Source organism: Pelobates fuscus, chromosome 4 (assembly GCF_036172605.1).
Source record: "Pelobates fuscus isolate aPelFus1 chromosome 4, aPelFus1.pri, whole genome shotgun sequence".
Classification (NCBI taxonomy): Eukaryota; Metazoa; Chordata; class Amphibia; order Anura; family Pelobatidae; genus Pelobates; species Pelobates fuscus.
This window is the reverse complement of record NC_086320.1, coordinates 363,435,847-363,455,915: the sequence shown is the minus strand read 5'-3', so window position 1 is coordinate 363,455,915 and position 20,069 is coordinate 363,435,847. Positions and strand designations below refer to the sequence as shown.

General features: G+C 37.0%; 1 protein-coding gene across 1 annotated transcript in view; it reads right to left on the bottom strand.

The window, feature by feature from the left end:
* PTPRN2 (protein tyrosine phosphatase receptor type N2) overlaps positions 1-20,069 on the bottom strand; it is an 808,683-nt gene that overhangs the window by 259,735 nt on the left and 528,879 nt on the right. The window contains exon 12 of the mRNA XM_063452665.1: positions 4,968-5,032. Within this exon, the coding sequence (XP_063308735.1) occupies positions 4,968-5,032 (65 nt within the window). The remainder of the gene's footprint in view (positions 1-4,967; positions 5,033-20,069) is intronic.

Sequence of the window (20,069 nt, the reverse complement as noted above, 5' to 3'; positions counted from 1 at the left end):
CATCTCTTCGAGCCTGGGTCAGGAGAACTCTCACAGCCCACTCAGTACACCCAGTCTGGGCACAGGCTGAACTCTTTTTTTTTTTTTTATTACCACACTAAGTTACTCAGCTCCCAACAGCCTCCATACTGTTTACTCTTGTTTATTACTAATGTTGCTGTTTGTTTTTTGTTTTTGTTTGTTTTCTAACTGTGTATGATCTTGCTGGTTTATGAGCTGATTGCCTAGACATAATTCCAACATACCTTGTCTATCAAGCAGGCCTAGCATATATGTCACTATAAAGATGTGCTGGCGGTATTTCTAACCAGGCCACTGGTAATCATACAGCATCTCTCAAAGTCTCTTGTAACTTCCTTACAGTGGCCCTAGTATAAGCAGTAACATACCTTAATTTAGTATACTGATAACTGATTAAACTTCTTGACATGCATAATACAAGCTTGCAATTTCCTCTACTCGATGTTGTTTTGTGCATGACGAGCTTTCTCACCTTTTTGAATGTTTATAAAACAAAAAAAAAGTCTTTAGACATGACCTGTTGTATACCTGCAATATACTTTGTCATATTACTTATCAATGTCATGTCGCTATCTACTTATGTTTCCTTCCATGCACTACTAAAATAAAGAATTAAAAAAATAAAAAAAATTAAAATAAATGTTTAACGTTTATCTAATTGTCTGTCTGTCTATCTGTCCATCTGTCTATCGATCACCTATCATTATTCATGTTCTATATTTCAATATTCGTATTGCATACCTTGATGTATTTTTACCCACAGCAGCCAGCGTTGCAGTACAATAGACTGTGCCCTGCCAGCCTAGCTATTGTGAAATGTAACATACAGAATATATACATACAGATACAGACACAGACACACACACACACACCACTACACTCAGATACACTCACAGACATATACTCACTACTCACATTCAGAATTGCTTAGTGCAGTACTGGGACATACATACAAGACCCAGGCTGGCTGAGATTGATGGGATCCATTTTTTGGGCAGCAGACTCAATCTCTGTCCGTTCTTCCCATTATCAATGTTATGCAAGAGTTGCTTTAGAGAGACAGAGTGTCTTTTTTTCCCTGGCCCTTTTCTGGCATATGAGTAGAAAGGGAACAAAATAAATTACGATGCTGCTCACAGTAACTCCCATCAGTCTAAGGCCTGCGCTATATATGCCCTAGCGCTGCTACAAAACGTTGTGATCATATACAAATATGCACATGTATAATATTATAGTACCTGTGCTACCTGATATTTTTTTTCTGTAAACCAAACCTAACATTCAGCTTGCAAATTATTAAAGAAAACTTATGATTACCCTGCATGTACCATAATAAACATGTTGCCTCTTCCTATGTGCAACACTGAAAAAAATTAATACATTTTCTTATCTATTTTGCATTGCTTTGTTTGTGCTACAATTTTATTATTATCATCATTTTATCTCGAGCCAACATGTCAATAAATACTATGTTTAACTCAGTTTGCAAAAAAAAAAAAATACAAAAATAAATAAAATAAAAACAAAACATCTCCTAAGGGCAAACACATTACAAGGTGGGTGTGTTTGTGAGCATGTTGTTTTCGATGCCATTTTTCATTAAATCAGTACCTTCGTAACAATGCACACACAATAAATACAGATACATAACCTGCACCTAGTGACCTTCATTCAACTAAACCAGTTCCTATTTCCGTCTACAAGATTTCTTGGTTTTAATATATACTGTTTTTTAGTAGATGTTGTATCACGCAGGCCGTTTTTCACACCAAGGACGTGTGTGTCGTTTTGCTTTACATAACATAATGAATGATGAATCAGGTGCTCACACCAGTTGTAGCAGATTTTGTGACATTTTTGTACTTTACCCAGGAAGACTCAAATACCAATAAATCTATAGCTCCATTGTTATCACGGTAACTCTTTCAAATTATTTTGCGTTGGATTGTGCCTTGAAATTAAATGGACACATTGATAGAGAGAGAGAAGGAGAGAGACATTCTGAGAAAGAGAGAGACAGCAAGATGTTGTATACTGTCTGCTACTATTTACAAACTTTTGCCTACCATTCCCAGAGAGCTGTATAACCACAACATGTCAGAATGCATGTGTCCATTTTTCACATTTGCTTTAAACTACGCACAGTGGCGACTGTATTTTGATGGTGGGTCGGAAGACTCAACACCAAATCCTCCACCTATTAAAGATGGTTTTTCATATGAAACCCTCCCCTATATACATGATGTGTTAATGCAGAGTAGTATTTGTGTGTAGCCTCAATGTGTATTATTTTATGTTGTATCAAGAGATGCTGAGCTTTGTTTGTTTGTAGTGTCAATGCGTGTTGATGCCGAGAAGTATTTTTCTGTTATGTAAGTTAATGAAGGTGCAGATAGCCATTTGTGTTTAGTGTCGATGTGTGTTAATGCCGTGGTGTATTTGTGTGAAGCATCATTATGCGTTAATACACTTACCTGTTTTTTGTTGTTTTTGTTTTTTCTAGCGATCATACCAAAACAACTTTAGCGTACTAAATCAGTTTTGGAGTATATATCATGCCCCTGCAGCCTCACTGCTCAATTCTCTGCCATTTAGGAGTTAAATCACTTTGTATATACAGCCTCAGTCACACCTCCCTACATGTGACCTACACAGCCTTCCTCAAAACTTCCTGTAAAGAGTCATCTAATGTTTACACTTCCTTTATTACTAATTATCTTTAGTTTAGAATTTCTTACCTCCTTGTCTGTTAAAAGCTTGCTAGACTTTGCAGGAATCTTCTGTGTGTGATTAAAGATCAATTTACAGAGCAGAAGATAAAAACATTTAAAGTAAGTTACATCTGATTGAAAATGAAACCATTTTGTTTTCATGCAGGCTGTGTGAGTGACAGCAAGGGGAGGTGTGGCTGGGACTGCATAAACAGAAACAAAAGTGATTTAACTCCTAAATGGCAGAAAATTGAACAGCAAGACTGCAGGGGCGTTATCTATACACCAAAACTGCTTCATTAAGCTTATGTTGTTTTGGTGACTATAACGTCCCTTTAAATGTTTACCATTTTTAAAGAAATTATTAGCTTTTTGTATAGCAACAATTATCTACTGGCGTTCCACCTGCAGTGTCATATACACAAGACCTCACACACACACACTCGCATGTACATGCATGTACATATATGGTACATAACAATAAACCATGCAGTATATGAAAAGAGTACTATTGAGGCATTAATGAGGTGTTCTGGATACATCACAATAAACCACAAATTTGAAGGTCGTGTGGTTTATAAATGTCTTCAGAACCCTTATCTGTCCTCTAGAATGCAGCAATAAATTTTTTGCTTTTTGATGCTTCCCTTATTATGCAGGTTGAGGCTGTCATTTTCAGCCGATTTGCAGAAATTTGGAGGGAGACAATGATGCCCTCGCAGTGACATTTATTTCTCTCTATGGGAAATGATTCCTATAAAGGAAGGTAAGAGGGGCTTTGCGGGGCTAGATTTATTGGGCATTGCTTTGAAAATGCGATTTTGGTAGAGAAGTCGTTCAAACATCTGACAACCAAATAACTAGCTCCAAGTATCCCACCTTAGCCATACAAGTATAATAAAAAAAAAATAAAAAAAAAAAAAATGGAATATATTGACATAACAATTGCTTTTTGTGAAATGTCTTTTTTTTTTTTTTGGTTAATGAATAAAAAAACAAGAAAATAAATCTATTTTTACTTGTGCTTCACTGACTTTATTAATAGAATGGAAAAATCTGCTTCCTCTATCGATTAATTCCAATTCGTAGATTTACTATGCAGTGAACCTTACAAGGTCAACAGTACCTTAATTTACTTACTGTTCTATGAACTAGAACTCTGAAATATATGTATAATTATCTCCTTTTATTGAGCAGCACATACAGAAGAGGCATTTAGGCATTTTCTAGACAGACTGCAAGCTGCGTACATGCATTCGGCTCTGCAAGGGTGCTCACGCTGCCATTGGGACCCCCTTAAAGGAACTCTCTAAACAGTATGACCTTAACCTTTGTTAGAGTGGTCATAATGCAAAAAAGCTCTGGGTGGGTGCCTAATAGTTTTTTCCTAAATTGTTCTAAGCAGTGAGCTTAGTATTCCACAACGCCAAAAGCCTACTCATTCTGGTTGGCATATCATCAACCAAGTGCAAACTTTGAAAGCAAATAGCGTAATTTACTATATATGTTTTTTCTTTTTATGGGGGATCTAAATCCTGAAAGACAGAGGCAATTCTCCAAATTCTAAACCAAAACAAAACCTAGAATTTGTCTTTTCAACCATAATTTATCTCTTTCATATTAACTGCACCAATACGTATCATGGAAGGAGAGCCAGATCGGTAGGGTTGCGCTATGCAGCCCTAACGCCTCCTTTTTGTAGAACGGAATAGCGCATTCTAACATTGGAAAAGAGTTAAAGTAGAGGTTTCTGTTTGAACCTTTTTAAAAAATTGAACATTTAAAGTATCACAAAAATAACAAAAACATCACATTCGCAAACTGACATTTACCAGGCACAAGTAAATGAATATAAGCAATACACCTTGGCCTTTATTTAATATTGTTAGATAACCTTTTCATATGATTTAACATTTTTGCAAACTTTTAAAATTATTATGAAACATATTTTAATTTTATAATATGTTGATATACTAATACTATATATTTGTATGTATTATATATATATTTTTAAGTTTCAATATGGTAAAAAAAAACATTAAAAAATTCTATCCAAAATAACATTGAAACATTTGAAAAGCGTGTCTAACAATATGAAGTTCAGGCCCATATTTGGAAAAAAACTTTTAATTTGATTAACTCAAAATTGGTTACCCAAGAGCAAGACGTCATTTCATTAGATCAATGATGCGATTAATACATTTGTTCATATATATGTATATATTTAGATCTTACCTCCCCAACCCCTGTCTGAAGGATTTTCAGTTCAGTGGCGTTCTCAATCCTGACCTTGTTTGCATCTGTTCAAAGAAATACAAAGACTGTAAGGTTAACTTAAAGCAGAGATTTTAGACGTCAGCTCTGCATGTTTGTGTTTGTTTTAATAGTAAACCAGTCAATGTTGTAATAAGAATCCTTCAAAAGCATGTTTAGCAACTCTGAATGCCATTATTTCAATTATACTCCATTTTCAGGCCAATATGTTGACATACTAAAATATTACTTTTCTACATGCTTTGTGAGAAAAGGTTTTTCAATAACAATTCAATATGATTAGCATGTCGGATGTAAACTTGGTTTCCAAGCTATTTTTGACCTAGCAAATTCATGGCATCAATGTCAGGCTATAAGGGTACTTTGTACAAATGCACAATGCAGTTTACACTATGGCGGTCTATGGGTTTAATGCCACAAAAATGATGAAATTATTCACATGGCCTAAATAATGATTTACCTAAACAATACCTTCAGTAAAACAAAGTCAAATGTGATTACCAAATCTACTAGGTCAGTAAAACCTTCTCTTTTCTTTTTTTCTAATTTTTTTTTTTTTTTTTTTTATTTGTGAATGGCATCAAAAGTTACCAATCACAAACCAGAAAGCTTGCCCCCAGGTGTTGCTGAACTGCAACTTCCATAATTTGTTGGCCATCAGCTGGATTCAAAGAATTCTGGGAGTTGTAAGACATTAACATTTATGGGGTCATAGTTTGAGATGCTTCTTTTAAAAGTAAGAATCCAAATTTGGCAAATGCAATTCAGTCTGCTCTTTAGAATGAAGACCCCAAGTGTGTATTGATGCTACTAAATGCCTTGGTACTGACATCACAGAATTAAGCTTTGATTGCGTCATAAATTATTGCATATTATTTTTTTATACTGAACAACTTTTGATAAAAAAAATTGCAAAAAAACAAGTATCTAATACAAAGTAGCAAGGACCATAATTATTATCTTGGCGAGTCTTAGATCTCATGAGGGAACCACAAGAATCAATTTGCCTAGCCGTTCAATGACGAATCCAGAACCTGGCAAATTATTGGCTACAAAGTTTGATTATTGAATTGAATTGCAGTATGACTTGATGCCGTGAGATTTTGCATTCATACCACAAAGTGTGAGGACCGGCATTGTTCAATTGCCTCTTGCCTTTGATTTTATTTATACATTTTATCAGGGCCGCCATAAAGGGGTGACAACTATAACTGTTGTCATGGGCCCAGAAGCTGCACCGGGGCCCACACGCTGATAGGGCCAAGCATTTAGGGACACCCGATGGGCCCTATATCTTCAGGGGCCCAGTCAGCACTACGGCAGTGTAATAACCGTTGCCATTTAAAAAAAATGCAATTACAAAATCCCCGCGGGAGGGAAGCGAGACAGCGTAGAGGCCGTAAAGTTGGAGAGCCAGTCGACTGCCATCAGCCACAGCCACCCTTCTGCAAACGAAAAGGTAAGAAACAGGAGGGTGGCTGAAAAATTTGCTAAGTGTATGTATGTCAGTGTGTATGTATGTATGTCACTGTGTATGTATGTATGTCAGTATGAATATATGTATGTACGTACGTACGTATGTCAGTAAGTATGTCAGCATGTATGTATGTATGTATGTAGGTATGTATGTCAGTATGTATGTCTGTCATTATGTTTGTATGTATGTCAGTATGTCTGTCAGAAGGTCTGTACGTCTGTATGTCGGTGTTTCTGTATGTCTGTATGTCTGAATGTCTGTATGTCTGTCTGTCAGTATGTTTGTATGTCTGTCAGTAGTTCTGTCAGAAGGTCTGTCTGTATGTCTGTCTGTATGTCTGTCAGTATGTCTGTCAGTATGTATGTCTGTAAGTATGTCAGCATGTATGTCAGTATGTGTCTGTATGTATGTGTATATATTTCAGTATGTATGTATGCATGTATGTATGTGTCTGTATGTATGTTTGTATGTATCTGCATGTATGTCAGTATGTCAGTATGTATCTGTGTGTGTATGTATGTATGTATGTGTTTGTTTGTGTGTCTGCATGTTAATATGTGTCTGTGTGTCACTATGTATGTCTGTGTGTCTGTATATGTGGGTATGTCTGTTTCAGTATGTGTGTCAGTATGTGTGTGTGTATCTGTGTCCTTTTGTATTAGTTCATATGTTTGTGTCTGTGTATTCCTGTGGGCGGGATTTGGAGGTGGGCCCCAGACCTTCAGCTGTGTTAGGGGCCCCAACATTTCTGATGGTGGCCCTGCATTTTATAAACGATTATATATTTTATAGCCATATTTTAATTAATGGTTATTCTATATGAAAGTAGAAGAGTTCTTTGCCAGAGAGATATCACAGCAGCTGCAGCACATGTTCTGTAGTTGTTGTGATTCCATAAGGAGAACCTCCTGTAGGCATATTCTACTTTTCCCCATCATTAATCTGTTGAACCCCTCTGTAGGGTCCACAGGAGGCAATTTGGCACATAGTAGCACTGTTACACCTTAATTCTTATTGTTACATCTGAGGTTTTAGTCAGGGGCGTTGCTAGGTTTTGCACAATGGAAAATGTGATGACCCCTGCACTAACACGGAGGTGGAGACATGCATTGACATAGCCCCACCTCCTTATGTTATTGTCACGACACTTGGCGCAAGTATTGGAGGTGTCCCCCTATACGCTCGGTATATTTACCGCAAGCACCACCTCCATCCTTCTCCTATGCAACCGCTCCTCCTTCTGGTATCCTGTCCGATGCCGGACGCTGCATATTGGAGACTTTTTATATCTCTTCCTCCTCAGGCCAGGTTAATGATGCGGACATGCATGCATCATCATGCCAAACGCCAATGTCGCATATGCAGGTCATGACTAACCCCCCCCCCCCCCTCCCCCCCACTCGCCCTCCCCCGTGAGTGGGTTACGCTACTCAATCTTACATTTTTATTAAGGGCTGCTACTTTGAGAAGAGGCTGATGGATATAAAAATAAAAATTTGCTTCTGACCTCCTCCACCCACTGGGCTATAGGGCCCCACATCTGGGGCTTCCGCTCTCAAAGCCACCCCATCAACACCTATGTTTTTCAGTAACTTCAATTTATAGCCCTCTACCCAATGAAAGAACACAGGAACAAACAACACTGTTGATTGTCTTGGAATGTGTATTATAACCTTAAATAAGTACAGTTACACTTATGCAGTGATTATAATTTCCCCGCGGAATACCCTGACCTTAAAAAGGTCACAGTGTGATGCTTTTAGTAGCCAAAAAGCAAAGAGGAATAATCCTGATTAAAAACAAGCAAGTCAATCGAAATCACTCAGCTTTACACCGGGCTACAATTCATTTACTCTTGTTAAAATACTTGTTCTTTAAAGTCCAGTCGTTCTTTGAATGCATGTTTGACAGCTGAATTAAAACAAGACGCAATTTGCAACACACAATCAATATGATGGGCATAAGTGCGTGCAGCCCATTTCATTAAGGTGTGCACCCTGGGTTTTACATTTTTAAATAAATGGTCAAAGGCTATTGAAAGTTTAGTCGCAATAGATATTTGTTTTCTTTCTTCAAGGAAAGTTATATTTAAAATGCCAACTTATGACAACAGAAACTTAATAGATGATTTCTATGACTTTTACCTTTAAATATGTAATGAGTTTCATTAAACTGTCAGAAATAGAGCACTAGGGACTGAACAACTTGGAACGGGTGGCAGTTTGACCATGCATTAGGGGGTGATTGGGGTTACAAGGCACATGTGGAGCACACAATGATGGTTTGGTGCTGTGTTATATTTTAATTGGTTTATTAATCTCTGCCCTGTCATTAACAATGCTCAGGAGCTAAGCCACACGTTATGTTAAGATTTAGAGGTAGTATAGGAAGAAAGCGTCCATTCTCTGGGTATTGACCACTCAGACATGCTTAGCCTGCTCTAACATGATTTCTGGCATCACCCATTGACTTTGCATAAGGTCATCATATGCTGGATGTCGAAAAAACAGACCTGCATTATCCTGTCTTCTAAGGCAGTCATTAAGTAACAGCATCGTAGGATGGACTAAGACCTTCATAGAGTGGTCGTTGTTTACCAAACAAACTTTAGCATGAACTCTCATTGAGAGTTAAATGTGCAGGGTCCAACAAGTCAGTGGACAGAGTCAACGTCCATGGGAAGAATCCAGCACCCTTCCATCTTTAAACATCACTAGCTGCTACTGTGACACATAGTATATATTTACTAAACTTATTTTGTTAATTCATCTCAACTAAGTGGTTTGATTGGTGCAGTGTGGCGTTTTTGTGGTGCATGCACAGTAGCCTTCCAAGATCAACAAGACTGAGGATCTCAGCCAAGGAGATGGAGTTTTGGCATGGGGTTTGGTGTGTCTTGGAATGTAAGGTAAGTAAAATCCCCTTTTAAATACTCATATGGGGGCAGCCACGTATAGGTAAATGGAACACTGTGGCGCTAAGATTACCTTTTTGCATTCCCAACACCTAGTGCTCCTTTGAAGTTAACATTTTGCCAAAACTGAACATTTGGGGTCATATCAATGTATCATTTAGTACAACCCATCAAGTTTTTTTAAATAAATGTTTTTATTTGTAATGTTTGAACTTTCTGACATGACTTGCATGATTCCAGTAACACTTTTTGAATCAGTTGCGCATATAATGTAGATATTAAACTATAACAATAACTTAAACTCATTTCAAAAAGCAATTTTTTTTTTAATATTAAGCATTAGTGAAAAATACAAAACCGCAGCCTTGTTCATTATTACTAAATGGATTTTTTTCAATACATTTGTTCCATATTTCTAATGCCACAATCTGTCTTGAAGTGAAGAGGACACGTTAATAAAATTTTCTTTCATTCGACTAATAAAAGAGAGACTCGACTTGAACAATAAATGTAATGGGCAGCAAGAGACCTCTTTTTTTTTTTTTTGCGAACGTGTGAAACAGAGGGTTTAGAAATATATAAAAGTCCTTCAAAATTAAATTCATAGATGAAGGATATGCAAATTTATTGAAGAAGCAGAACTCTATAATGTTCTCAAAATTTTGCAACAGCCTGTTTAATTAGTATTTTAATTTATCAGAATCATTCCTTACACTTGACAATTTATTCACTAATCCATATAATTAACCACGTTTCAACAGTGGAATAATTTAGCCTGCACCCTGAATTGTAACCTCTGGGATTTTTTGCTAGTGTTTTCTAACTTCTTCAGACGACCTTTGTCCTTTCTGCTATATTCAGTGGTCCCAATTTTAAGGGCAAGGAAGGAGTCAAGATGACTGATAAAATCACAGAGGGGGGTCGCCAGTTTGATGGTGGTACTTGTATAGAAAAAAAGTTGAAAAGAAAAAAGAAAAATAGAGTAATCTCTCCTGCTTCATTAACGTTCTAAAAACAATGTGTACACACAATCGATCGACACAACGAAAGACAAAGTCATAGGTTAGTCTTGGCAACAATGTGCTAAAGACATTAAATAAAATATTTTAGGAAGAAAAAAAAGCAGATTTATTTTAACACGATAAGTAGTTCTGCTTAATCTTAATCTTGTGTAAATGTAAGCTTTATCTTACTGCAACATCAGAATATATTTTAGGTTTTAGGTTTTAGGTAAACTGATTTATATCTGAGGTCGGGCAACACTCTAGTTGCATACAGTGAAAGCTAAAAAATTGAGAGCGTCGACAATAGAAACTAATTGATATTGTTATTGAGCCTTTCAGAGCCTCTTGGACACTTCTTCATTGACCCAGAATGCTCCAGAACGGCCTATGGGCATAGAGAGAAATGTTATTTAAGAACAATGCCCACTCAGGCATTTCATGGATAGTGTTGTAAACACACAAGTGCCTGCGCATGCAGCATTCTGGGGGTTTAACTAATTTACATGACTTGCCATGGATGTGCCAGGACAGCCAGGCTTGCAATGTAATTTATAATCTAAACTAATGCAAATTAAATAAAAAACACAATCAATGCGTACTAATGTAGATTCAAGATAATTCATGTGTGCTACAAAAATTTCAAGAGGCCAAAACCCATCAAATATGAAAACTTTTTTACAAATTTACATATCAGGTATTTTAGGTGGAGTGTACTTCAAAACCTGGCTTGTTAGACATTCATGTGGAAGACCATGTACATAATAAAGATCTCTTTTACCAAATTATCTCTAACCTAGATACTTGACTGTTGTCTGGTGAGAAAATTCTGCTTTGCTAAACCATTTTTCCCAACAAAATTTTTTTTTTTCAAGAAACCCTAAATCCGACCGAATTTCGGTTTGGTTCAACGGGAATCCAAATCAGAAGAGCAAAAAAAAGGGTGTGAAAATTAATCAGTCGGTGTGCTGCAAAATATACATGTAATGTGATATAATGTTAAAACTTTCCAGTACACTGATAGGAACCTTTTCCGTCATTTGGTTCACAGATCAAGAGACAAAAAGAAGCCAGCAGAGGGAAAAACTGAACTTTGATATCAGTTGTGTTTCCCTATAGCCTAGTGGTCAATGACTTTGCTTTTCGATTTGGCAGCCAGGGTTCAATTTTTGTAAGGGCATATAATATTTTATTTTGATTATGATTTTTGTTAAATCATATAAAGACATTGTCTTACATGTCACATTGAATTAATATATCATTTTATATGAACCAAAAATATAAGAAAACTATTCACACTTGACAAGTGAAATTAATGTAATTTGTCCAAGTTTAATTAAGGGCATTCACTAAATATATTAAGAACATGTAATTTTAACTACATGACACACTTGCACAAGAATGAGTAGAAACAAAAAGCCCATCACAATGCAGGGATTAAATTCACAACCTCCTTGAATCTGATGTGTACAGAAGCAGCAAAAAAGAACATGTCCCCCTGTGGAAATTAAACTCACAACCATTACATTACAAGTTATGAGCACTACCTCAAGCCTACTATCTAAAACATTTAATTAATTAATTAATTCATTTATTTTAATTTAATTTTTGAAATCTTTACTATTATACACTGGGCATCCAATTCAGGTGCTATACTAGATATTAAATGGGACACTTCAAAAATCACCTTTAAGAGCATACTAACCATGTCTAAAGGGCTCTCAAACTGGACAGATTTCACAAACGATCTAAATTCTACACATGCTCACATGCTCTCAACAGCTTATCCAAACATCCATAATTCATTATAAGTGAGTCAGTTTGTGCTGTAGTGGAAGAAGGGGATATTGGAGAATGACAGTATCATGGTTGTGTCATAACCCAACACGCAGTATGTAAACCCACTGAAAACCCAAGCACGTATTACCGAACCATAGAATGGTCTGATTTAACGTAGGGGAAAAAGAGTAGTCAGAGGATAGCCAAAAAATCAGAATACCAGATATCAGGAGAACGATACAAGAACAGCCGGGTCAGGATACCAGAAATCAGGAGGTCAAAATACAAGTCGAGTCAGGGAACCAGAAAACAGGAACGTCAAAAGCCAAGGCGGGTCGGTACGCAAAAACAACAGTAAATATGCAAGAAGAATCAAAGAGCACAAAGGGGAACACATGGAACCACAAAAAGGGCAAGGAACAAGGCAAAAGGCGCCCCTTTTATAAGGGAGCGTGGTTTGCTTTACGCCCACGCCTCCAAAAGGTTGTGGCCCGGTATTGATGACGCAGTGCTATGTCAATGACGTCATGACATCAGCCCACATGCGCCGAGTCATAAAAAGGGGAGTGACTCCACCGGCTGGTGTGGGGCATGCTAAACTTTTAGAAGAGGAGTCTGCCCTGGATGCGGGCGCGATGGAATAAGGTAAGAGATCGTGACAGATAGTACCGTATGATGTATGCTTACCATTTATAATGCAAATTTGTAATTTAGCACACTGACTTAATAGAAGGTTTGCTATCCTTCTGAAAAGAAAGACATCAGTCACTCCATTCCTATTTCTCTTAAGCTAGCATGTTGTGGTTGTTGTGCCAAAGAGCAGGAGAACCATCTTTAGGGGCGGGGATCTCCTGCTCTACCCTGTCAATCGATCATCAGCATAGAGTTACGTGCCAAATCTAAGCCCAAAGAATTGATTGACAAGTGTGGGATTTTTAAATAGCATTTTCCCCAAATCTATCCTGCTAGCACAATGTATAGATGGGATTTAATACACTGTTAAAATAAAACGGGTTGTGTATACTAAGACAGGTATACTCTAAAAAGCTGTCAGCACCCTTGAAAAAAGAACTTGAACATGTGGATTGAAACAAATTATTTTTGCAGAAAGGTGTAGACATAGAAACATAGAAACATATAAACATAGAAACATAGAAACATATGAACATAAATGCACAGTCTTAACATTCAATTAAGACTGTGCATATAATGTATATAATCGGATTTATACGAGATATTCATGCTTTACATCACATATTAAAATATTTTTTAGCACAGCTGAAAAAAACCTACTAAATAATTTTAAGAAACTGGAAAAAGGTAGGAATTTTCTTTGTTTTTCTTTTCTTCAAGACCACAATTTAGAGAATTATAGGCTTTAATTTGTCGGTTTTGTTGTCTGCTACTTGTTAATCACTACTGAACAATTTAGAGGCAAATAATAATATTTATGAACATACAAATATATACCAAAAAGAATACTTATTTTATTTATTTATTTATTATTTATTTAAAGTCAAATAAGTAAGAGAAAACATGAGGTAAATGCTTGCAGGCCTATGTTAAATGATTATTTAACCCCTTAAGGACACATGACATGTGTGACATGTCATAATTCCCTTTTATTCCAGAAGTTTGGTCCTTAAGGGGTTAAAGGTCTAATTTAAAAAGTATTATTACTACAGCTTCTTATAGAAGATATGGGGTAGTTGAAGTCTAAAATATTTACATTTTATGTGTAACAACTTTTAAAGTTGAAAGCACCCTAACTGCTATAGTTTATTGCAATGTATGTGTCCCTTTAAGAACAATGCAAAAAATTAAACAAAGACTTAAAGGATCAGGAACACAAACATGTATTACTTACTCTACAGTGTTAGAACCACCATCTAGCCCCCCTGGCCCTGCCTTTCCCCTTCAATATAGCAAAATCGTACCTTTATTTCAGTCTGCTACTGCTGGCTCTGGCCCTGATCTGCCTGCTTGGCTGACATCATAAGGAGGGTTGATTAAATCCAATCACAATGCTTTTACATAGGAAATCATAAGATTGGCTGAGACTGTCAAGGAGGCAGATCAGGGGCAGAGCAGGCACAAGCCAAACACAGCCCTGGCCAATCAGCATCTCCTCATAGAGATTAATTGAATCAATGCATCTCTATAAGGAAAATTCAGTATCTCCATGCAGAGGGTGGAGACACTGAATGGCAGTGCTGCACACTAGTAGCCATCTGAGAAGTGGCCACTGCATGTATCCTAGACTGTAATGTAAACACTGCCTTTTCTCCGAAATGACTGTGTTTACAGCAAAAAGCCTGAAGGGAACGATTATACTCACCAGAAAAAATACAATAAGCTGTACTAGTTCTGGTGACTATAGTGTCCCTTTAATATGTTGCTTTGTTTTTTTTCAAGAGCCTAGTTATATAAATAATAGAAAGATGAAATACACAAAGGACACAAAGTCAAATAGAAGATAGATGGACAGACAGACAGATAGATAGATAGATAATATATAGATACATAGATAAATGATGATAGATAGATAGATAATAGATAGATAGATAGATAAATAATAGATAGATAATAGATAGATAGATTGAAAATAGATAGATTGAATATAGATAGATAGATAGATAGATAGATAGTGTGAGAAAACCAGCTTTCTCTATCCTTGTTTGCATAATAGTTTGGATATTTTTCACATTTTCGTTTATTTGTTCGATAGTTTTCAAACTACCAAACGACCGACCACCCCTCTGGCTCATTATTGATAAAGGAAATGTTGAATTAAGCGCTCTCTATGTGTGGTCGCCGTTTGTATAGCCGAACGCCACGTGGCAGAGAAAACAGCGGGCATCTTGTTTACACGAAAGGAGGCAGCAGGACTTGGTCGTTGTGTGTCTGGAATTAAAATCGGACACTCGACTTACCGAAACACCGGTCAAACTGACGAACACCTGCTTCCTTTTCCCGAACAGCTAGGAGAGCACTGCTTGGCAGTTTGGTTCCCACGAACGAGGGGAACAAGCGCTGCTATGAGCCAGAGGGATCCATTCGTGCATTGGTTTGGTTTTTAGGACTTAACGAAATAGACCGACCGCACAGCCTGAAATCATGGAACTGTTCTGGGCAGGAGCCTCGTGTGCAGTCGGTCAACTGGGACTTCCATGAAAATCAAAAACCCCTGAACTGATCTGGGTGATTTTCTAATATGTTGGTCACCCAGATTGGGGCTATCAGGGGGTGTGACATTTGTGGGGGGTCCTGTAAGTTTTGGGGTGTTTTCCAGATATTGTAAAAATTGTGTTCCCTCTGCCCAGAGATAATTGGGTTACTCCTTTATCTGACCCAATTATCTCCAGGCAGAGAGGAGGGGGTTTACTGCTTGTACTGGGAGTGTCACTGTTCTGCTCTGTATTTTTATTTGTTATAATGAGACCGAACGGCGAGCTATAATCACTCTTGCTCTCTGCCATTCGGTTAAAAACTGACAAACCCCTAGCTACCCCTTCAGGGTTCGTTACAGATAGATAGATAGATAGATAGATAGACAGATAGTCATGTTATGTCTGGGTTTGTTATCCATGCTGCCACCTGTTTGGCATCTAATGGCTTCTTTTTTATATTATGTTCTACCTGTACATGTAATGATGTCAGAAAACATAATTAAACACAACTAGCACCAATGCAGCCACCATATATCATGGGCCCAAGATAAAATGTTATAGTTACATTTAATGAACAGGATATGCTAGTACAAACCAGTCAGTTTCTTAATAGTAAACCTTGACCAGCATGTCCCACTAGTCCAATGGCTTGATGTAATAACTCTGCAAGGGTCACATGTAAAAATAACATGATTTATTTAAACTGACATCTAAATGTATATATTATATGGATATATCACTTCACATTCTGTCTGTCAATAAAAATGTAGTTTTTCCTAGTGCTTATAAATAACGCACTATACACAACATTTTGATAGATTTTAAAATAAAGAATGAGGATATATATGTATATAGAAATATATATATATATATATAAATGTGAGTCAAAGAGGGCACGCACTCCAAGGTCTACAGAATAAAACTTAGATTTTATTGGTCAAATAAGTCAACATTTCAGTTTCAAACCTAAATTTTCACTCGAGCAAAGGTTTCGATTTTAAGCTGATACATTGAAATAAAAGTTAAGTTTTAATTTGAAGACCCCAGGAGAGCTGGCCCCCTTTGCTACTTTGGCCATTCTATCTGCTGGCTTCTAGCACCATTCACAGTAAATTCAGCCAATTTGGCCTTAAATGTCAAATTCCCATTTAAGTCAATAACCCTATACACAATGCTGATTTTTTTAATCCAATTCACTACTTCAGAAGTAGCATCTGTTGGTGCTGGTTAACCATTTCATTTCCTAAACTTTGGATTAAATTTGGACTTTTTCACCCAAAAGGAAATGACACTTTCGATTCGTTAGTAAGTACCACATTATGCTTTTTTTTTTCATTTTCGTTATTTTATCTTAATATAAGAAACACCTATAACAGTCAGTAGCGATAAACTTTCCTTTGATCCTTTCATTACAAATATATTGTAAACCATTTTGGTAGAGTAATTACATATTCAATCATTTTTACATTATCCTGCGTTCTTTAAACTTGTATTGTCACAATATTGTAAATTCCATTTAATATCCCTACAATAATTTGATAAACTATTCTTCAATTGTAATATTAGTTTAATGACCCATTTTTCCCTCGTAATATTAAATGTTTTAAACCCAAATTCTGCAAATCACATTCATTGCCTTTCTTCCTTTTTATTATGGGGGTCCCTGTTGCACTGTAATAAGCTGCTGCAGTAATCTTTGTATTGTGGGGAGTTGCAGGGGACCTAATAAATTAAATGTGCCTCTCCCAAACATTGGGGTAGCCACTAAAATGGGCGAGCTTTAGAATTAGAGTACTACGCTGTTTTGATTTTATGTAAACTCCAAACATATTTAATATAAATTTCTACCATTGAACTATTTAAGAATATTTTACTAAACTAGTAACAATGTTGCTGCCAACGAAAGAGACTCATGTGGCATAATAATACTTCCTATAAACCTTATCATAAACTGAGCTTTAATATCCAAGTAAAATATGGGCATAGATGTACTTCCGTCAATAGAATTTTCACATCTCTGAACTGAACCAACACTCCTCTGGGAAATATCATCTAACCTTTTTAAGCAAATACTCATACAATCCGAACCATATGCTTCACACAGTGCCTGGCACTGCAATAGAGGCTATGTATGGCTGACAATTATTGCGAAATGAAAGACACTGGCAAAAATATACAATAAGTTAATATCCCATTTCAAGGTAATATCCCATTTCAATATCAGATCAATAGTTCGTCGTCCTACTGTTTGGACAGGGGTCGGATGAAATGTTGAAGTATACTATTGGGATTAGGTACAAAGGCCTAAACAAAGGACAGAATACTAAAAGTGGAGTAGTTACTGTGGAAACCAACGGTTCTTGCTGATACTTCCACATTATCCCATACTTTATCTCATCATCAGTCTGTATGGCATTTGTTATAATGTTAGCTCATTATTCTTTATTTTATTTATCTTTCTGTGCTACCTATCGAAGATTTTTCTGAAAAACTTGACCCAAAGTGTAATTTTGATTCAGACATTAGCAATCATAGCCAGGGTCAGTAAGTCAGACAGTAACAAACATAGCCAGGTCCACTGGCTCAGACAGGAACAATCACAGCCAAGTCAATTGATTCAGACAGTAACAATCACATCCAGGTCCATTTATTCAGACAGGAACAATCATAACCAAGTCCATTGATTCAACGGGAACAATCATAGCCAGGTCTATTGATCCAAACAGTAACAATCACAGCCAAGGCAATTGTTTCAGACAGTAACAATCACATCCAGGTCCATTTATTCAGACAGGAACAATCATAACCAAGTCCATTGATTCAACGGGAACAATCACAGCCAGGTCTATTGATCCAAACAGTAACAATCACAGCCAAGGCAATTGATTCAGACAGTAACAATCACATCCAGGTCCATTTATTCAGACAGGAACAATCATAACCAAGTCCATTGATTCAACGGGAACAATCACAGCCAGGTCTATTGATCCAAACAGTAACAATCACAGCCAAGTCAATTGATTCAGACAGTAACAATCACATCCAGGTCCATTTATTCAGACAGGAACAATCATAACCAAGTCCATTGATTCAACGGGAACAATCACAGCCAGGTCTATTGATCCAAACAGTAACAATCACAGCCAAGGCAATTGATTCAGACAGTAACAATCACATCCAGGTCCATTTATTCAGACAGGAACAATCATAACCAAGTCCATTGATTCAACGGGAACAATCACAGCCAGGTCTATTGATCCAAACAGTAACAATCACAGCCAAGTCAATTGATTCAGACAGTAACAATCACATCCAGGTCCATTTATTCAGACAGGAACAATCATAACCAAGTCCATTGATTCAACGGGAACAATCACAGCCAGGTCTATTGATCCAAACAGTAACAATCACAGCCAAGGCAATTGTTTCAGACAGTAACAATCACATCCAGGTCCATTTATTCAGACAGGAACAATCATAACCAAGTCCATTGATTCAACGGGAACAATCACAGCCAGGTCTGATGATCCAAACAGTAACAATCACATCCAGGTCCATTTATTCAGACAGGAACAATCATAACCAAGTCCATTGATTCAACGGGAACAATCACAGCCAGGTCTATTGATCCAAACAGTAACAATCACAGCCAAGTCAATTGATTCAGACAGTAACAATCACATCCAGGTCCATTTATTCAGACAGGAACAATCATAACCAAGTCCATTGATTCAACGGGAACAATCACAGCCAGGTCTGATGATCCAAACAGTAACAATCACAGCCAAGGCAATTGTTTCAGACAGTAACAATCACATCCAGGTCCATTTATTCAGACAAGAACAATCATAACCAAGTCCATTGATTCAACAGGAACAATCACAGCCAGGTCTATTGATCCAAACAGTAACAATCACAGCCAAGTCAATTGATTCAGACAGTAACAATCACATCCAGGTCCATTTATTCAGACAGGAACAATCATAACTAAGTCCATTGATTCAACGGGAACAATCACAGCCAGGTCTGATGATCCAAACAGTAACAATCACAGCCAAGGCAATTGTTTCAGACAGTAACAATCACATCCAGGTCCATTTATTCAGACAAGAACAATCATAACCAAGTCCATTGATTCAACGGGAACAATCACAGCCAGGTCTATTGATCCAAACAGTAACAATCACAGCCAAGTCAATTGATTCAGACAGTAACAATCACATCCAGGTCCATTTATTCAGACAGGAACAATCATAACCAAGTCCATTGATTCAACGGGAACAATCACAGCCAGGTCTGATGATCCAAACAGTAACAATCACAGCCAAGTCAATTGTTTCAGACAGTAACAATCACATCCAGGTCCATTTATTCAGACAAGAACAATCATAACCAAGTCCATTGATTCAACAGGAACAATCACAGCCAGGTCTATTGATCCAAACAGTAACAATCACAGCCAAGTCAATTGATTCAGACAGTAACAATCACATCCAGGTCCATTTATTCAGACAGGAACAATCATAACCAAGTCCATTGATTCAACGGGAACAATCACAGCCAGGTCTGATGATCCAAACAGTAACAATCACAGCCAAGGCAATTGTTTCAGACAGTAACAATCACATCCAGGTCCATTTATTCAGACAAGAACAATCATAACCAAGTCCATTGATTCAACGGGAACAATCACAGCCAGGTCTGATGATCCAAACAGTAACA